This window comes from Hyalella azteca, unplaced genomic scaffold (genome assembly GCF_000764305.2).
Source record: "Hyalella azteca isolate HAZT.00-mixed unplaced genomic scaffold, Hazt_2.0.2 contig9809, whole genome shotgun sequence".
Taxonomy (NCBI): domain Eukaryota; kingdom Metazoa; phylum Arthropoda; class Malacostraca; order Amphipoda; family Hyalellidae; genus Hyalella; species Hyalella azteca.
In genome coordinates, this window is record NW_025939869.1 from 85,112 (window position 1) to 102,567 (window position 17,456).

At 34.8% G+C, this 17,456-nt stretch overlaps 2 protein-coding genes across 2 annotated transcripts; both read right to left on the reverse strand.

Annotated features, from left to right (window-relative positions):
• Positions 1-2,970: 2,970 nt before the first annotated feature.
• Positions 2,971-6,121, reverse strand: LOC108677235. The gene is made up of 6 exons (XM_018165435.2): positions 6,045-6,121; positions 5,552-5,622; positions 5,143-5,279; positions 4,175-4,341; positions 3,425-3,553; positions 2,971-3,108 (listed from the first exon to the last, which is right to left on the reverse strand). Exons 2-6 carry the CDS (start codon positions 5,611-5,613, stop codon positions 3,058-3,060), a joined length of 546 nt encoding a protein of 181 aa, XP_018020924.1. The 5' UTR covers positions 5,614-5,622; positions 6,045-6,121; the 3' UTR covers positions 2,971-3,057.
• A 4,951-nt stretch (positions 6,122-11,072) lies between these two features.
• LOC108677226 lies at positions 11,073-16,483 on the reverse strand. The gene is made up of 6 exons (XM_018165423.2): positions 16,427-16,483; positions 15,720-15,794; positions 14,248-14,366; positions 13,333-13,517; positions 12,866-13,003; positions 11,073-11,203 (listed from the first exon to the last, which is right to left on the reverse strand). The coding sequence occupies exons 2-6, from the start codon at positions 15,779-15,781 to the stop codon at positions 11,144-11,146; spliced, it is 564 nt and encodes a 187-aa protein (XP_018020912.1). The 5' UTR covers positions 15,782-15,794; positions 16,427-16,483; the 3' UTR covers positions 11,073-11,143.
• Positions 16,484-17,456: the final 973 nt, after the last annotated feature.

Genomic DNA, 17,456 nt, shown 5'->3' on the forward strand with positions numbered 1-17,456 from the left:
TGCCATGGGGAGTGTAAAGTATTGAGGGAGATGGTCATAGTTTCACCGTGCTTGTATAACCCTTAAGATTTTCCAATAGCGATGCAGTCAAATTTTCGCTGATTTTTTCATATTACATGTACACAATTGAAAATAAAATTTCCCTTTATTGTTGCCGCTAATGTTTCATTTGAATTGTGATTTGCGCAAAATCTACTTTTAATTCAAGCCTTGAGAATATATTTTTGGCTCTATTATTTCAGTTATTGTATGAAATTCAAATGAATGTTACTTCCAATAGTAAAATTGTCCAAAGTTATCTTTCAGTTTTTAATAAGATGATCAATAATTGACAGCGTATTCCTAAGTTCCGTCTTCTTGGGTCTTCATTTAGTTTTTTTGCATCTTATAAATTCCGTCTTCATCTTCGAAACCAAGTAAGCAGCTACTTTAAGGCGGAAGCCTTGCGAGCGTTGTAACTGTGAAGCATCCAGTAGAAATGAGCCGCAAGATCCAGTCATCGCTTTAATTAAGACCAACTGATAGAGCAATCACAAAAGTGTCGGTTAGACGTTCTGCTAATGGACTTTCTTTGACAGCGGTTTTTCGTTGTTATTGTCAGCAACTCAGTTTTCGTTACAAGAAATTACTCGTTGAAAAATGACGTCTAATTTTCACAACTCTTAAATTTACTTATGAACATCAAAACTAATTGCACTCTAACGGTAGTTTAATAAGTTGTTTCTCGAGGCTGGAAAATTTTTACTTAGAGTCCATTTACGTTGCTTCAACTTCCGTCAAAAAGGAAGCTGTCACTCCTAACCCATTTATAAACATTTAATCAAAGTTCATTGCTTTGCAACGATAGTATTGAGGAAAAAATTGTTGGATATAGCAACTTTGTCCACATTAACATGCATAAGTGTATGTCTCGATTGATTATATTTTATTCAGCATATGATACCTACCTTCTACCAACTTTACTTACGAGAAACTTGCTAATGTATGATCCGAAAAATTACACCCAGGCGTTTGCCGCGTTAGAAAATGCTGCCTTGAATGCAAATGTTCTTGTCATGAGAGACGCTTGAGGTAAAAACGTGGACTTGGTTAGCCTGTATTGCATCAACTGCTCACCGTTCAGACAGAGGCTTCATTTCATCAGCTAAACGACCCAGCGCAATCGTACGAAAGAAAACTTCTGGTAACTTACACTTCAAACGACGTTTCAATTCTGAGACCTATGAATAAATTAACATGAGATTCATCATCATTCGTAATAGAGAGGAAGATAAATCTCATGTTGTTTTGGCAATATTTTCACTCATTGCAGCCGAAATTCCAGATTTTGTTTCATAGACTAAGAGGATAAGCTTAAAAATGAAATGCAAAGACTTGATGTTAAACGAAACTTTGAGTCACGATTTCAAGCCTCGTCTTGCGCAAAGACGACCAATTCCCCTAGCTGTAGCTTTGCTCTTATATCTCGAGCACCTTGAACTTCCCTGCATTTTTAACGTATTTTCTAGCAGTTTATACCTCTGAATAATAGGGTCTGTATAAACCGCGTCAGAATCAAAATCACCGTCACTTCCCCACCGCTTCCCTGCTCCCTCTTCTTCACCTTTTATCGCCCTCTCTTCCTGAAGCAGAATTGTTATTACCGTCATTGAATTTAATGGATTGTTTGGAATTTGAGACTCGCCATCTGCCGCGAATAAATCGTCGCAGTTTGCAAACTACGACCAACGAGTGCCTTTCATCTGAGTATACGTTTTCCATTTATTCCTGATATGCTACTTCACGACTTTACAAAGCCAATGACGTAGAGTTCAGGTAAAAAAACAAGCGGCATAGCAATTATATTATTGATGTTGTTCTAATTATTGTACATTCCCTGCATTATTGATGACGAAAATGTTAAATTGACATTCGCTTATTCTCGCTGAATGCTAAGCATGCTCGCAAAAATGCAAAGGAGCCTGAGACGTAATAACTTTCGAAAATTTTTGGCAATTGTATGATGGTGACGTCCGCAACTTGCGGTCACGTCCATAGATGAGATGAAGGTTTGACCTTCGGTCGACAGCCATGAATTCCAGAAAGTATAGAAAGCAGCTCTCTTTTGCGCCTATTCAGGAGAGGTCTAAAGTGAATTGAAAACTTGAGCGAAAAATACGAAGACTGCCAGCTGTCCCGTGAAATTATTTGGTGTGTAAAATTTCTTGAAATAATAGATTTTCGATTCATGAAATTTTCTCCTTCAATCATATTTCAAACATAGGGATATAACTTTTAAATACTCCAGGTGAATTTTTTTACTGGCAATAAAATCGTGAGCAATGTTGCATCTCTTTAAAGCAACACATGGCAGTTGCAAAAACTTTTTGGCAAATCAATTTCGTATTTATGCCTCTCAAAATTATAGGGCCACAAAATTCAATAATAAAATCGAGCTCATAACAACTTTCAAATAGAAGAACTTACCTCGAGGTGGCCTGCTGTCGTAAGTTGCTCCTTCAAACTCAGCTAAGCGAAGGAACTAAAGGCATCTTTTGGCTCCTGGCCGCATAATTCGCTCATAAATTGCATCAGAGTTCAAGTCGGCTGGCTTTGCCACACCGTTTGTTATGATCACAACATCGCACTGATCCTTGTTTGCCCTTTGAGCGGCTTCGGCGTTTCACAATTATCTGTTCTTGTTCCGGCCACAAATATGTTCAAAAGTTGGATCCAATGTAAAATAATGTTGAAAAACAGCATATATGAGCATATATAACAATTTATTTACCGCGAATTTTCAGAGTTGGTGTTTTAAAAAGTACTCGTGCATTTGAACACAAATAAATAACGATCCTTAATAGAATCATACTAAAATTTCCTGTCTACTTATTGACACGTTCATATTAATTTACGTAGAATTTCGAAACGTAGTTTGCATATTCGTACGGTTAATACTATTTATTCGTAGAAGGAATACAAAATCATGCATGCTCTTTCGTTTCTTTACTCGGCGTGTTCATTTTATCAATCTTCACATGCGTCCAAAGGCCGAGTGTTGCTCAAGGGAGACTGAACTTATTTGCGTCCAGCGCAGTAGTCCTGGATGCAGTTCAGGTACAGGTACACCTGCGCGTGTAGAAATATTGATGTTACAGCATTGCAATATTTAAAAACTCATGCCGGCCTAACTGCATTCAAAAACACTGAAGCTTTTACCAGAACGCCTCTTGGGAAATTAACTGTAAAGCGCTTAAAAAACAAACTTTTACCTTGAATTCAACTCAGGGATAAACATTATTTTTCTATTTACAGCAACATACAGAATTTTTCTATTATTATTATTTATTAAATTTTTCTGTTTATAACCAGAAATGCCGATTACACCACGCACTAGGTTCGAACTCCAGGAAAATATTTACTTATCTCTGTGTTAGAAACGCACCTTGAAGTCCGTAACTTGGCCGCAGCCAGCGATACCTTTCTGCACGTTGGCTTCTAAATCCGTGCCGGCCACTTGGGAGAGGAGACTTGCACTCAGGATCGAGGTGTCGAAACTTCCGTCAGCCTTCGACTGAAACAAATGGAAAAAATCGCCCGCAATTAGGAGACGCAAATTTTATAGTTACATAAAACCTAGTTTTTCTAAGCAAGTAATAATTAAAATTCAGAGCCTTATCTCATTTGGAATTCCTTGGACTAAAAATTTCCGATTTGCAATTTTTTTTAGCTTCTTATCAAAATGAAAATTGGCATTGTTGCAACTGTTCACAGCATTAAATGCACCTTTTAATTTCTTAAATTATAGTGTTAGATCTTGTTGAAGTTGTAATGAGTTAAGAACAATTCATTTTATTTGAACTACGATGAATAAATTTGAACACTGTCATTTTTGCGCAAGAAAAGTCCGTCAGAGGCACACATACGAGTCTGATACCTTTCCATTTCATGAATACTTGACTTATCTGGGCCTATACCTTCAAATCTCGCTAAGTAAACGTAAGTACTTACGCTCTAATTTCTTGTCTATGATTGGTGGATTTTGCTTGGAAGGCCGTCAACGATTGGCTGATAAACATACGATGTCTTAACTTTTTTTGAAAGTATAGGCCCACTGGAAAACATTATGATCCTTCGTGAATACTTGACTGTAACACCTTATAGTGTATATTTGGTTCCGATTTGAAATACTTACGAAATTTCCGACTCCGGCCATGCACTTCCTCAGCGCGTAGATTTCATCGGTTACTCCAAGATACTCGTTGACTGTGGACACAGCATCGCTCTTGGCTCTGTTGACGATGATCTGGTAGACCAGCCTGATCAGGTTATCCGTAGTGGGCATGTAGTTCTGGGGCTGCTCTGCACATCTCAACAAAATGTTTCAAATGGTTAACTGACATAATTTCCAATCTCAATCGAAATAAAGTTCTGGATAAAAGGAAATCATTGTCTGGCTAATGGGAAATAATTTTCGTGCAGAAAAGAAATAATTTTTAGCATAAATAGAAATAACTAACATAAAACAGCAGAAAACATTTCTTCTCGCTTCGAGTCACCGACATATGTTGAACAGCCTCCCTGATAGCATCGTTGCCGCTCCGAGTATGAACGCCTTCAAGAACAGACTAGACGAAGCAATGCAGATGCATATGTTCAGTCTTAAAATGCCTAGCACCTTACGGACCAGCCACTAAGTTCAGCAGCTATCTCAATCAATCGTCAGTTATGGAGAGGTCGGGTTTAAAAGGCCGGATCCCTTGTGAATCAAGTCACGAAAAGTACAAGACTCGGCAACAGGCCATGGGCCGATTTCTTCAGTGCCACTTCTGTTCTATTCCGTTCTATTCTATTCTATTATAGTATTATCGAAATGAATATTTATCTCATTGAGTGAACATTAAAGGTCTTTTTCAGCGAATATTACGTGAAATCTTCCGTATTCTTTAATGTTCATGAATGATTAACATCGGCTCTTAAATTAATCATTGATCATTTCCTTGATATTTCATAGTCATTAATTAATAATTAACATCTGTACTTCGGCTAATCAATAATCATATCCCTGTTATTTTAAAATCAATTATTAATATTGGTCCTTTAATTATAATTAAAGGATTAATAAAAAAATTAATTAATTAATTAAAAAAGATTAATATTTACGGATGAATGCCCAGAGGAAAGACAGCGGAATTTCAGGCTTCTGGATGCACTCAATGAGAGCCGAGCCGTACACTGACAGAGCCTCGGACGTCGGTGCGAGAGCTTGACGACATTTGAAGTCGAGCTGCAAACTTTCACTGCAGAGAAAAAGTGTTAATAACGCATATAATATATTTCAGTTAAATTACAGAAAAAGTATTTGAACAGAAATATTATTTATAACATCAAGATTGACATATCATGGTTCAGGAAATTAGATGATTTGTGATGAGATTGATAGAGAAATGCAATAAGTGTTGAATAACTAGAGTGAGTACCAAATAATACACGATGTTCAATAATAAAGGCAAAATTATGTCATCTCCACACCGTGTAATTTAGTTCAATATCATACCAATATTTAACTTACAACAATCCTGCGGAGGCTCCAGTGAGCACGATTGCCAAAACGACGAGAGAAAGTCGGGACATGATCGCTGTCTGGAGGAAGTAAAGTCAATTAATTAAAATATATCAATACTAATTGAACGATTAGTAGGGCGCAGAACTAGGTCAATGAATATGACACCATAAATGTGCCAACAAATTATGCATTAATTTTGAAAAAGCTGATCGCTGTCGTGCAAGGAGTTCCGAGACACTACATTGAGCAGGATCCGTTGTTTAAAAAGTAAGATTTACTCAAAATATTGTATTTATAATTAACAATTCTCCAGCGTTACCATTGAAAATTTTTGAACATATGAATCTATATGTGCTTAATTAAGAAAAAAAATCTAATGCGCGATAGCCCGGAAATTAAATTTCTTTTTCACAGTAAATTGAGTCCATGCTGTACCAATTCTAGCATTTTAAATGTTCTCTGAATCTCGGTATCAGTTATTAATTTTTATTCAACTTACTTTACAATGAACGAGCAAGAAGCAGTTGTTGTTTCAGTGGCCAGTGTTGGTAAGTGCCACTGCAGCAACAAGCATCTCTTTTATAAGGCAAATCAGTCACCTTGTAACAGGTGCGCGGACAAGTTGTCGCTAACTTCGGTGATGACCTATTGAAAAATTCTGTGCAGAAGAGGAAAACTGCTCGCGCCATGTGTAGCTCAAATGGTATCACAATTGGCAGAAAATAGAATAGGAGACTTCAGAAAACATCGAGCGAATACTGGGATATGAAGTCATTCATTCGGAAGACCTTGAGGCCATCAATCAGTTCACTTGTAGAAGAGTTGTAAAGAGTATCTGTTTATGGACAAGAGGATGAAGACTATGTGAAATGATCTCCCCAAACTAGTGGTCTAGGGAACGAATGTACTTCATACATTTTGTGTTATTTCCTCACCAGTTATGAAAATTTTGAGGATATTGTTACTGCGGGTGGAAAAATAATTAATCAATAAAAATTACCACGAACTTGAAATTCGCAACAACATATGGAATTGATGAATTTTGTGTCAAAATTTGCACAGTACCATACTTACCATAAATGAGGTACCACAATATTAAAGCTTGGATGAGTCATGGAAAAAATCGCTTATAGTAATTAAGACGAAATATAAGTAAACATATATAGGGTAACATGGGGCAGCGAGCCCACTGCGGGTCATGGGCCCATAACGGGTTTCTCGCTAAGTATGGCAGATATTGGTCCGTGTTCTCTACCGCCGGTCGACAGTTTCACTGGGATGAAGTGTACGGATTTACGTTTTGCTAAGTGTTTGCGTTATTAAGTTATTTGTGAATAACTGTTTTAGCCCAGATGAAAGTTTTTTTCGCTAAATAAAACTGTTTTCGATTACTGTAGATGAAGCTTTTGAAATTACTGCGAATTATATTTTGAAAGTAATATTTGTAGGGATAATTTTGAGATCAAGTTTAGTCTATTAGCTTTTAAAATAAAATCAATAAAAATTACGCGATGACGCGATATAAATTGAAATGATACCTAGTGGGGCAACGGGCCTACGCGTGTCACGGGGCAAAGAGCCCATGGTGAAGTCTTGAGTTATACATCATTAGATTTGTCTCAATGACCTTTTCAAAACTATGACTAGCTTTTTGAATTACAAATTACACTTCATATTGCATGATTTTTTGATTTGCCGCCTCAAGGCTGCAGGTTTCGTTTCTAATTATGCGTATTTATGACCCCTTATCGAGTTATTGACTCTTGTCTTGCCAAAAGTTGATTTCAGTCAACACCAATGAACCAAAAGTTGATGAGTTTTTATGGTGTTGGCTGAAATCACGATTAGGTACGAATTCTCTGCGCATAATATCTAAATTATAGACAAAACTGGAACGAAGTTTTTTTCTGATCAACTAAATATATTTTTTCTAGTCAAGGATAAATTTTTTCATGTCAAGGACGAATTTTTTTTATCGCAAGGATATATTTTTCAAGTCAAGGATATATATTTTTATGACAATGAAATATTTTTCTTCACGTCAGTGATAGATTTTTTTAAGCCAAGAGTATATTTTTTCAAGTTAATGTAATGATTTTTTGAGTTGTTAATAAATGAATAATTGTCATATTTTTTATTATGTTTTTCTTATTTTTAACTGTAAAGTGTTGTTTTATCATTTTTGAAACGAAAAATATGCAATTGTGGCAAAGGGATCAAGGGTGGGCGCCTTGCCCCAAGCCCATGGGCCCATTGCCCCAGGGGTGGGGCAATGGGCCCATTTTGACACTTATTACAAAATAGTGTTTCATTAAAAATTGAATAACTCTATAGGCGTATAATTCACATCATATGTACATCGCTCATTAGTAGTACCTTTAAACAAAACAAAGAACCACCTCGTATCAATTAAAACTTCATCAAAATTTTAGTTTAAAAAAGGGGGGGCAATGCCCCATATTGCCCTAATGACATAAAACTCGACTAACTGTTATGTTACTGGGAAGTACTCATCTGGAAAAATCCGTGTGAAACTTCATGTCCTTACAGAAGAAAACACAAATATTAAACTGTGTAACCGTAAATCAAAAGGCTTAAAGATTAAAAATTTAGAAATTCCTTACAAAAAAAAAAGAAATACTGAAGCTGCACTATTTGAAACACAAGCATTGAAGACACATGCATTAAAACTCGTCAACTTCAATGCAGAAGACACAAACATTAAAACTGCCCAAACTTACAACATAAGACAGGAATATTAAAGCTGCACAGCCTTACAACAAAAATAAAATAAAATTTCACAATCTCAAAGCAGATGACAGAACATGACAGCTTTACGCAACCTGTTAAAAACAACATGAAAGCTCTTAACCTCAAAACAAACAACAGGAACATAAACTATGCCCAACCTCACAAATTGAGTAATTTTCAATGAGGCGCCATTTTTCCTTATTGTGCATCATTAATGTGAGAACAGGAGAAAACATTGATTTCATAATAAATAATTATTTTTAACCAATTTTTCCCCGTATCAGCACACGTTATCAAACTTTTTAAGAATAACCCTTTAACAAATATGCTAGCTTTCTCGTCCGTCTTCCACATAAATTATCTTCGTCAATTACAACACCAGGATGCGATTATTAAGTTCGAGATATTCATTGATTATAGCCTAGTTCCCTCTACCTCCAAACTGCAGCAAACATAATCTAAATTTTTAGCTAAAGCCTCCCAAAACACTTTTTAGCGCATTTAGCGCATTTATGAAAATTGTGCTCCCCATGTCCGTCTGTCCGTCCGTCCGTCCGTCTGTCCGTCTGTCTGTCCGTCCGTGACTTCATGTTTTCGTGGACGAGAAAATGCGCTCTCTGTCACTCACTGCATGAGTACTGAGTTATATTTTTTAATTCGCATTTTCCACCGAAATTTCGAACAAATTCCAACCAATGAAAACGTTAACATGGCACGACCGCTGAAATGGAACGAATTCAAACATATTTCGGAAAGTGCATTGCACCGCTTCTTCCCCTCGTATTTTACATTGCGTTTACCCTGTTATTGTAACCTTGATGTAAGTAACTGCAGTTGCTTCAACAAGCAAAAGCTTGCCGGTTATTTTCATTAGATCAGCCATGGACCTTCGGAAGGTAGAAAGGCATCTGTGGTGCATTTCCAATTAGCGTGCCAACGGAGAGTGAGTTGTGTCAGATGGAACTTATATATCGAGGCTAAAAATAAATATTGTTGTGACTTGGTTTGATGGAAACTTATGATACCTTTTTTTTACAACTCATTTTTGTGGTATTTTCTTTGCTTTTAAATTCCTGGTTAACTTGCGATTCAAGCAAACAAGTGATTTTAATACCTTCAAATCTGAAATATATCATTTAAAAATTTTTAACAGAAATAACCGAAATTCTAAATTGTTGTTCCCAAACCTATGTATATGTACGATACTATTTTCGATAAAGAAAATTGCAGAACCTTCTAGACAATGCAGCAAGGCCAATTAGCCGCTGTAAGATAGTAAACGTCTTAAGAGCAACGTTGTGATTTTAAAGCCTTTTTTTTATTCAGTGTAATGACGGTTCTGTAAGTGCAACTTTAAGCCATGACGTCTCCAAATAGCTTTAATTGTGCCTATTGCACCCAAGCATTGAAGGCCATCTTCACATCTGTATAACTGAGCAAACGGGGAAAAATCACGTCCTTCAGTTGAATCTTTTCTGGCAGTCATGGGCAGGAAAAAACTGTGATATATAGTATTTTCAAATAAGTTTATTATTAGTTCTTATTCATACTTTGAAGTTATTGCCGTTACAGTTAAAAAAAATTACGGTTAATTTGCAAACTGTGCGAAAATAACCCTTTTCATATTGAAGCTCAAAACTAGACCTACTCTTATAGTCTATACGGTTACAACTGATTAGAATCAAAAATGTGAGTTCCAGGAGTCATTGCTTCATCGTATACGAAATTTCGAAGATTGAAAATCGCGTAAATTATATTAATGACATTGAGAGATATCAATGATCATTTAAATTAGTTTCAATGCAATTTCGATCATTCATAACATTAATAATTAACATTATTCTACTTATTACCAGGCGTAATTATGAAATTCCCTATCCCTTCCAAAAACAGTAAAGGCCATGATTTATTGTTTCTCAAATCGCTACATATATATTAATTAGTACTTATCCTATAGTAATTAAATACTTTTATTTTGTGTCAAAATTAGTTTCAGTCTCAGAATTTAATTCCTTTGAAACGCAGTGCAGCATTCGAGGCGCATGCATGTTTGTTCCATGTCAACGATATTTTTTAATTGAGATTTAAATACGAACATGAACGAAAGAGCGGTATAATATTCGCAGCGAGCAGAACCAAGCATTGGGACGAAAAATTGGCTGTAGGTGAGCATTTTAAATGCAATTTGTATTGATATGCGAAGATATTTTTCTTGTTTCATTGAATTCTATCTTTTATGACAGGATTACTGACCATGGTTTATACAATATAGTCTTACCCTTATTAAATATTGTATGCGCTCATTCAATAAACATTGAAATAAATCGTAATAAAGAGCACTGGACATTTTATATAACGCATGGAAATTTTTTCATATTATAACGCATGGAAATTTTTGTCGTTATGTGTGTTATTTTAAAGGTGAACCGCAGTCTACTTTGGAACGTATATATTCAATGACAGCATCGGAAGACCTTGATCGCAGAAAGGACTATATTGATTTACGAGAAATTGGACCTCTAGTAGGAATTCAAAAATTGGTATGTTTATCATTCACATAAAAGGCTTAAATTTCTTAACTTTGAGAGAACAAATGAATTTTGGACACAGTTTTACTTACAGAAATTGCGTATTTGCAAATTCTTCTTGTTTACCAATACAAATTCGACATGTTTTTTAGGATCTACTTCAAATGCATTCCAATTCTCTGGTACACGCGGAAAGACGTACACGACGTAAAAAGGAAAACCAGTCTTGAAGGAATGAAAGACAATGGTTTATTTTTGCATTTCTATTTGGATTTCAACAATGAGTCATCACAATCATTTTGACTCAATTAATTATTTTTTAGTGAGGAGCCTCCCCAGTCTCGCAGTAGCTTGTGATGCAGTCCATGTACTCGGACACCTGAAAAAAAATGAAAAAATTTATTGTTACATTTTGAATTTTGAACATTTAAAGATGTGTGAATTAGTAAATTCTTCTCTGCACACGCTCGTCAGCCCTCATGATGTGCCACACAGACACAAAAGGAGATGGAGTGTTTGTTATAATTTATTTATTATGTAAAATTTTGAGTTCAGTTCAGAGAAAATTTGTCACTATAATACCTTTTAAAGGTTAAAGCATGGAAATAGGTGCCAAATTAATTACCTATAATTGTGATGTATGAATAATTGTTGTTATTATTAAATCATGTCAATTGCTTTGATAGAATTTTTCGTCCCAATTCAGTTATTTCAAGAAGATTTCATTGACTTTTTACATTGAGTAAAATTTCCTACTGTATTCATATTCCGAGGTTTTCGGCTAAAGCATTTCTTACGAGATCATTAGAAGCTCACATGTGAGTAACAGACTTTTAAATTTAATGGCAATATTTATCAATTAAATTTACCTATAATTTAAATATACATATAATTTTAATTTCTATAAATTTACAAAATATTAACAGTCGTAGGTTTGAGCTGTTGCCATATTCACAAAATTTTCAAATAGAAAACGAAATCATGCTTAACGCTCGTTCTATAACCACCGGAAATGAATAATTTTTATGTATTGGAATACTGAATTTCTTGTATAATAGGATGGATTTGTGAAGGAATTACGTAAAGTACCAGGGATACTTTGATTTCTAGTTAACAATATTTCCGTCACGCATAACTAATTTTGATTGTACATACAAGAGAGAGACCAGTTTTAATAAGAATTTATCCCGTGAGAATCCTATACATTTTCCTGGACTTTGTTTAAATAATAACAATGGTATTAATATTGAATAGTGCATAGAAACAAACGATTTTCGAAATTATAGCAAAACGCGTGTAATTTTATAAGAATAATCAACAAGCATATATTGCAGTGGTTAATTTATACATAAAAAATAGAGACAAAATTGCCGGGCTCGACTAGAGAAATTATATGAATCAATTACATAATAATTCTGCTGTTGGATCCAATCAGTGTTCGTGGAATGGAAACCCTAAATCATGTTCCGCATTCCAAACTGCAGCCCCAAAGCGCTATATAGTTGTGCAAGACTTGCTTTTTAGGCATAGTCTGCCGCAGCCATGCCAGTAGTATAGGTAGATAAATGCCAGCAATAGTTACACTGAATAAGTAAATCTATTTAAACATTTCAACGCAATTATAGCGATAAAAGAAGAGATGAAAGAGTAATTTGTTCAGTTATGGATCCGAATGATTTTTCTAACTTTTAGATCTTAAAGCTGTCAGCTCGCTACTACTCCAGACAAACTTTACATACATTTTTGTAAATTCAAACAATTTTGCCGTACAGTAGAGACTCTACCGAATAAAAATCCTAATAACGTAATATGGTAGGTGCTCAATGCAAAAAACTTTCTTCCACGACATTATCTGCAGGTCGCCTCTAAAACAGAACGTCCATTGAACGCGAGAATCGTTGTTAGTGGAGAGACGAACGTTAAATTAGATTAATCACACTACCAGAGGGACTATTGTCTACAAATTAATTTCATTCGTTTCGGACTTACTTCATAATTAACTTAATCTAAAACTGTGTTAATTCTAAAACTTGAAACTCGCCTTGAAGTCCGAAACTTTGCCGCAGTTGCTGATTCCTTTCTTGACGTTGGCCTCGAGATCGGTGCCTTTAACCTTTGCCAAAATTTGATCCCGGAGTTTTTGGTCGTCAAAGGTTGAGAATCCCAAGAAAGAAAAGCCCTGAAAAACAAGTTAGTAATTGTTGAGCTAATTAAATTTTTTCTTCGACAAACTTGAATCGATTCAATTTGGAATAGTTAAGGTGAGAATTCTGTGACACGTTGTCATGACAAACAGAATTTCCACGTTGTGGGAATTCCTACGAATTCCCACAGAACATTGTCACATATTTCAGAGATGAGTGTAGCAGAAAATGATAAAACTACAAACAATGAGTCCAACTCATATTAAAAATACATCATGATTAAAATATACAAAATAAGTAATCAAATTAAATTTAAATAAATTTCTGTAGAATATTCAATTCCTCAGGAATCTAATCCTCTCACAATCAATCCAAGTTTATCAGCAACACATTTGCGAAGATCCTTGGCATCGGGAATAACGTTCATGTTCTCAAAGAACTGCGAGGGATCCTTCAGCGTCTCCCAGAGGGAAGTGCCCTCGAAGCCCGAGGGCATGTCTCCGAAGAAGCCACCGTCTGGGTTGAGTTGCAGAGGCTTGGGAAGGAACACTGGCCGAAACGAACAAAGATATTATTATATTACATTATACATAATATGTTTAATATTATATATTATATTGTACATATTATATTCTATATTATATACATAATATGTATAATTTACTTGAAGTTTTCTTTGCTTTAAAATTCTTGATAAACTTATGAGCAGATCGCTTTAATTCTTTGGTTACTGTAACTAATGGACCTGAAACTGTCAGCATAGCTGAATTGAATAAATTGAATAATATTAGTTAAGTTATAATTTTGGGGGCAATTGTTATCAATTTATGGTCCTTAAATTAGGGCTTCTCGATGGCTAGCATATTTTGAGTGATAGTTAAATTCATCTGCTTGCGCTGTACGGATCAATTGCAGTAATGTAACCCATACATGTTGATTTCCTGTTTCTTTGATTCTAATAAATCATTAAAGTAATTATTAACGTTAAAATCATTATTCACTATAATTTAAAATCAAAGTCACAAACACCGTTCACATCATTAAAATTATTATCACAGTTCCTATCATTGAAATATTATCACTGTTTTCAGAGACAGGAAATTCACGACTCAATAATGATGCAACCGATTATATACGGTTAACAAATTATAGGTGGAATATTCTTAGCATAGTCTATGAATTTAGTTAAGCTTAAAAAATTCTTACAAAGTGGCAGCTTGTTGCTGAATATTTCGAACATTAGTGTGACTGTCTTCTGAACAAATTTATATTAACTCACTGTTGACAAAAGTAGTGGTGGCTTGGTCTTGAATCTCCTTCATGTAACAGGACAACTGCGCCTTCTGGAACTCCAAGCCTTCACTCATGGTCGGGCCCAGGGCACGGGAGCACGCGGAGCTGCAATAAATCAATACATATAATAAGTCCTACAAGCAAATAACGGTTAAAAAACGATTAATTAACGTTATCGAACGAAAACATTAGGTCTAATGTTAATTTAAAGTTAGATGTCTGGTGAAATGATAACATATGTTGGAAGTGACACAGGCAGTGATTACATCGGAGGGTAGTGACATAGGCAGTGATTACATCGGAGGGAAGTGACACAGGCAGTGATTACATCGGAGGGAAGTGACATAATCCTACAAGCAAATAACGGTTAAAAAACGATTAACTAACGTTAATTGAACTAAAACATTAGGTTTCATGTTTATCTAAAGTCAGATGTCTAAGGAGTGATAACATATGTAGGTAGTGACACAGGCGGTGATTACAGCGGAGGAAAGTGAAACATGCAGTGATTATAACGGAGGGAAGTGACATGGGCAGTGATTACAGCGGAGGGAAGTGAAGCAGGCAGTGATTATAACGGAGGGAAGTGACATGGGCAGTGATTACATCGGAGGAACGGCAAGTGGAAAAAATTAGGTCACTAGAATATTAAAATCAAATAATTTCAATTTAGTATTAGCTCGAGGAAGAAAAATCTCTTTTGAATAAACTTAATAGATTCGCCATATTTGTCTCATTATTATTCGGTGTAATGAAAGTTAGACTCAATTCAGGTAATAGAAATTATATGCAACTTATTTCCGTTTACTTATTTAGGATAAAAATTGATTGAGCAGTTTACATAGGCATTGATGATGATTCACATCAGGCATTTTTCATGAAGTAATGAATTATAAATGCCATGGAAACAAATCAATAATTCAGGAATGAATTCACGATTTTTTCATTGGTACTATTTTATTTCAATGGTAGAGTACGATATTAATGTCAATTTACTTATATTCTGTAGCACCCTTATTGAATGCAATCAACATCGTCAAAGCTAATAACAGAATGTCAACAAATTTTTCAATTAAAATATCGTAAAATAAAACCATGCAATTGATACAACAATAGAATTGAAAATTGAATTTTAATCTCTTCGAAACATATGAAAACGAATGTATGGCAAAAAAAATCAACATTTACTGTTATAGGAAATAAATTGTCTTCTGAAGAGACATTAGGAAAGTTTTCATGACCTCATGATGTAAAATGTAGAAAACAATAGAATTGAAAATTGAATTTTAATCTCTTCGAAACATATGAAAACGAATGTATGGCAAAAAAATCAACATTTACTGTTATAGGAAATAAATTGTTTTCTGAAGAGACGTTAGAAAAGTTTTCATGGCCTCATGATGTAAAATGTAGAAAACTTTTGCGGTTTAAAAGATTGGTTGTTGATTTGGTACTCACAAAATAGCGGCATTAGCGCCGGCCAGAGCCAGCATGAGAACGAGAAATGAAGATCGAGCCATAACTTCTTGATGTCTGGAATTGATATTTCTATAATTAATTATAAAAGATTAACGGTGATTCGAATTTCAAGTAATTTTCTTTCGTTCAAAGAATTAAATAGTTGGTGACGTCATGATAATCTTTTTAATTTGTTGCTATTTTTTAATCCTTCATTAAATTTCGGTAGAGTCTACAGTCTGATTACAAATTAAATAAATTTCATACATCCTAATAAAAAAATCTTGTTTTTAATAAGGAAAAAACTCACTAATTTTCATCATTAACTATTTGGACAAAAGTCGTCCAAATTTCTAGAGAATTATTCATCATTAATTTATTCAAGTCCAAGTCTCATCACATTATTGATGGAAAGAAATTAATTCTAATCTCCTGTTCAGAAAAATTATCAGCAGAACCCAAAGAATACATATAAATCAATACTAATATAAAATTACAAAGATTAAAATGAGTGCATCAATAAAAAACTAAAATTTAATTTGACTCCTCCCGGCCAAAGGAGAATAGAATATCGAAGGATTATAGCATCAATAACCTGCTAAATTATTGTATATCATTCTCTTAAATATTCAGAACATAATAGCAACTCGGTTATTCTTATAAAAGTTTTGATATCAACTATATCCTTCCACACACAAAATACATACCAGCGTACAAACCTCAGGATTATGAATGCAGTGACCTGCAATCTCCCCACGTCTTTTTATAGTCGATTGATGAATCATGGGCAACCAAAACCATGGCGCACAAAAAAACACTTCATTGACGCGTAAAACTCAATGCAAACAATTTGCATGTATTCAGGAATATCAAGATAGCTTCAAATTTCGGGTAGGAAAAGAAATCAAACGGTTTTCTCAATGGAAAATTGGCTAAAAGTGTTGCCTAGTAAAGAGTTTGACGTCACACACTCATGCTGCCTGTGTTTGCAAGTCAGCCTACTTCATCAACCATTCATTCCTGAGATAAATGCTTCATTATTCATTTTTGGCTATTCGTTTGCTTGGATGCAGGAAACATGATGACATGAAGCGAAGACAAAACCTTTTTTATTCGTGGATAGGATGCAACTTTACTAGCGTTGACATTGCCATCGAGTTTCAATAGCCCGCAATCTAAACCTCAGGCTCGGCTTTGAAACAACCGACGCTGGTGTGGTATTAAAAGCCAAGATAAATTCTAATACCCTTGTTTATCCGCGGAATGCCAGAAAGGGGTTATGATATGATTCTGTTTTTAATCGATTTAAGCCGTAATGTGACCGAAGGTAAAACACATACTTAATGAGGATGTAAGCCTAATCATACTGCCATTAAGTGATAATGAATTTGTCATCCATTATGTCAATCAATGAAGATATTAGGTAAAAATCAGTAATTTATAGCGTGACTATTACCTGAAAAATTCTTTGGAATATATAAGTAGAATTGTATTGAACAAAATTAGTCGTATGAAAAATTTAATTTTTGCATGCGCCGCGGATGATAAAATTTAAGGAATTATATATGCAATCCTTGTCGTGGTTTGTTCACAATACAAATTTTTGGAGGAACATATTTTATTTATCTTAGTCATTCTTTGTTTTTATGCTAAATGAAGCATAACAAAGCATAACAACTGATGCTTTCTCAAACGTGGACATTTAGATTGTGGACATTCCATCTAGAACATGGAAGC

What these genes read in the sequence shown, in the direction of transcription:
- LOC108677235 (XM_018165435.2), bottom strand. Translation starts at nt 5,613, where the DNA reads ATGTCCCGACTTTCTCTCGTCGTTTTGGCAATCGTGCTCACTGGAGCC. An exon ending in TGGCCGGAGTCGGAAATTTC is followed by an intron (nt 3,554 to 4,174) that starts GTAAGTATTTCA and finishes CATTTGTTTCAG; the next exon opens with TCGAAGGCTGACGGAAGTTT. An exon ending in GCCAAGTTACGGACTTCAAG is followed by an intron (nt 3,109 to 3,424) that starts GTGCGTTTCTAA and finishes CTACACGCGCAG; the next exon opens with GTGTACCTGTACCTGAACTG.
- LOC108677226 (XM_018165423.2), bottom strand. Translation starts at nt 15,781, where the DNA reads ATGGCTCGATCTTCATTTCTCGTTCTCATGCTGGCTCTGGCCGGCGCT. An exon ending in CACCACTACTTTTGTCAACA is followed by an intron (nt 13,518 to 14,247) that starts GTGAGTTAATAT and finishes CGTTTCGGCCAG; the next exon opens with TGTTCCTTCCCAAGCCTCTG. An exon ending in GCAAAGTTTCGGACTTCAAG is followed by an intron (nt 11,204 to 12,865) that starts GCGAGTTTCAAG and finishes ATTTTTTTTCAG; the next exon opens with GTGTCCGAGTACATGGACTG.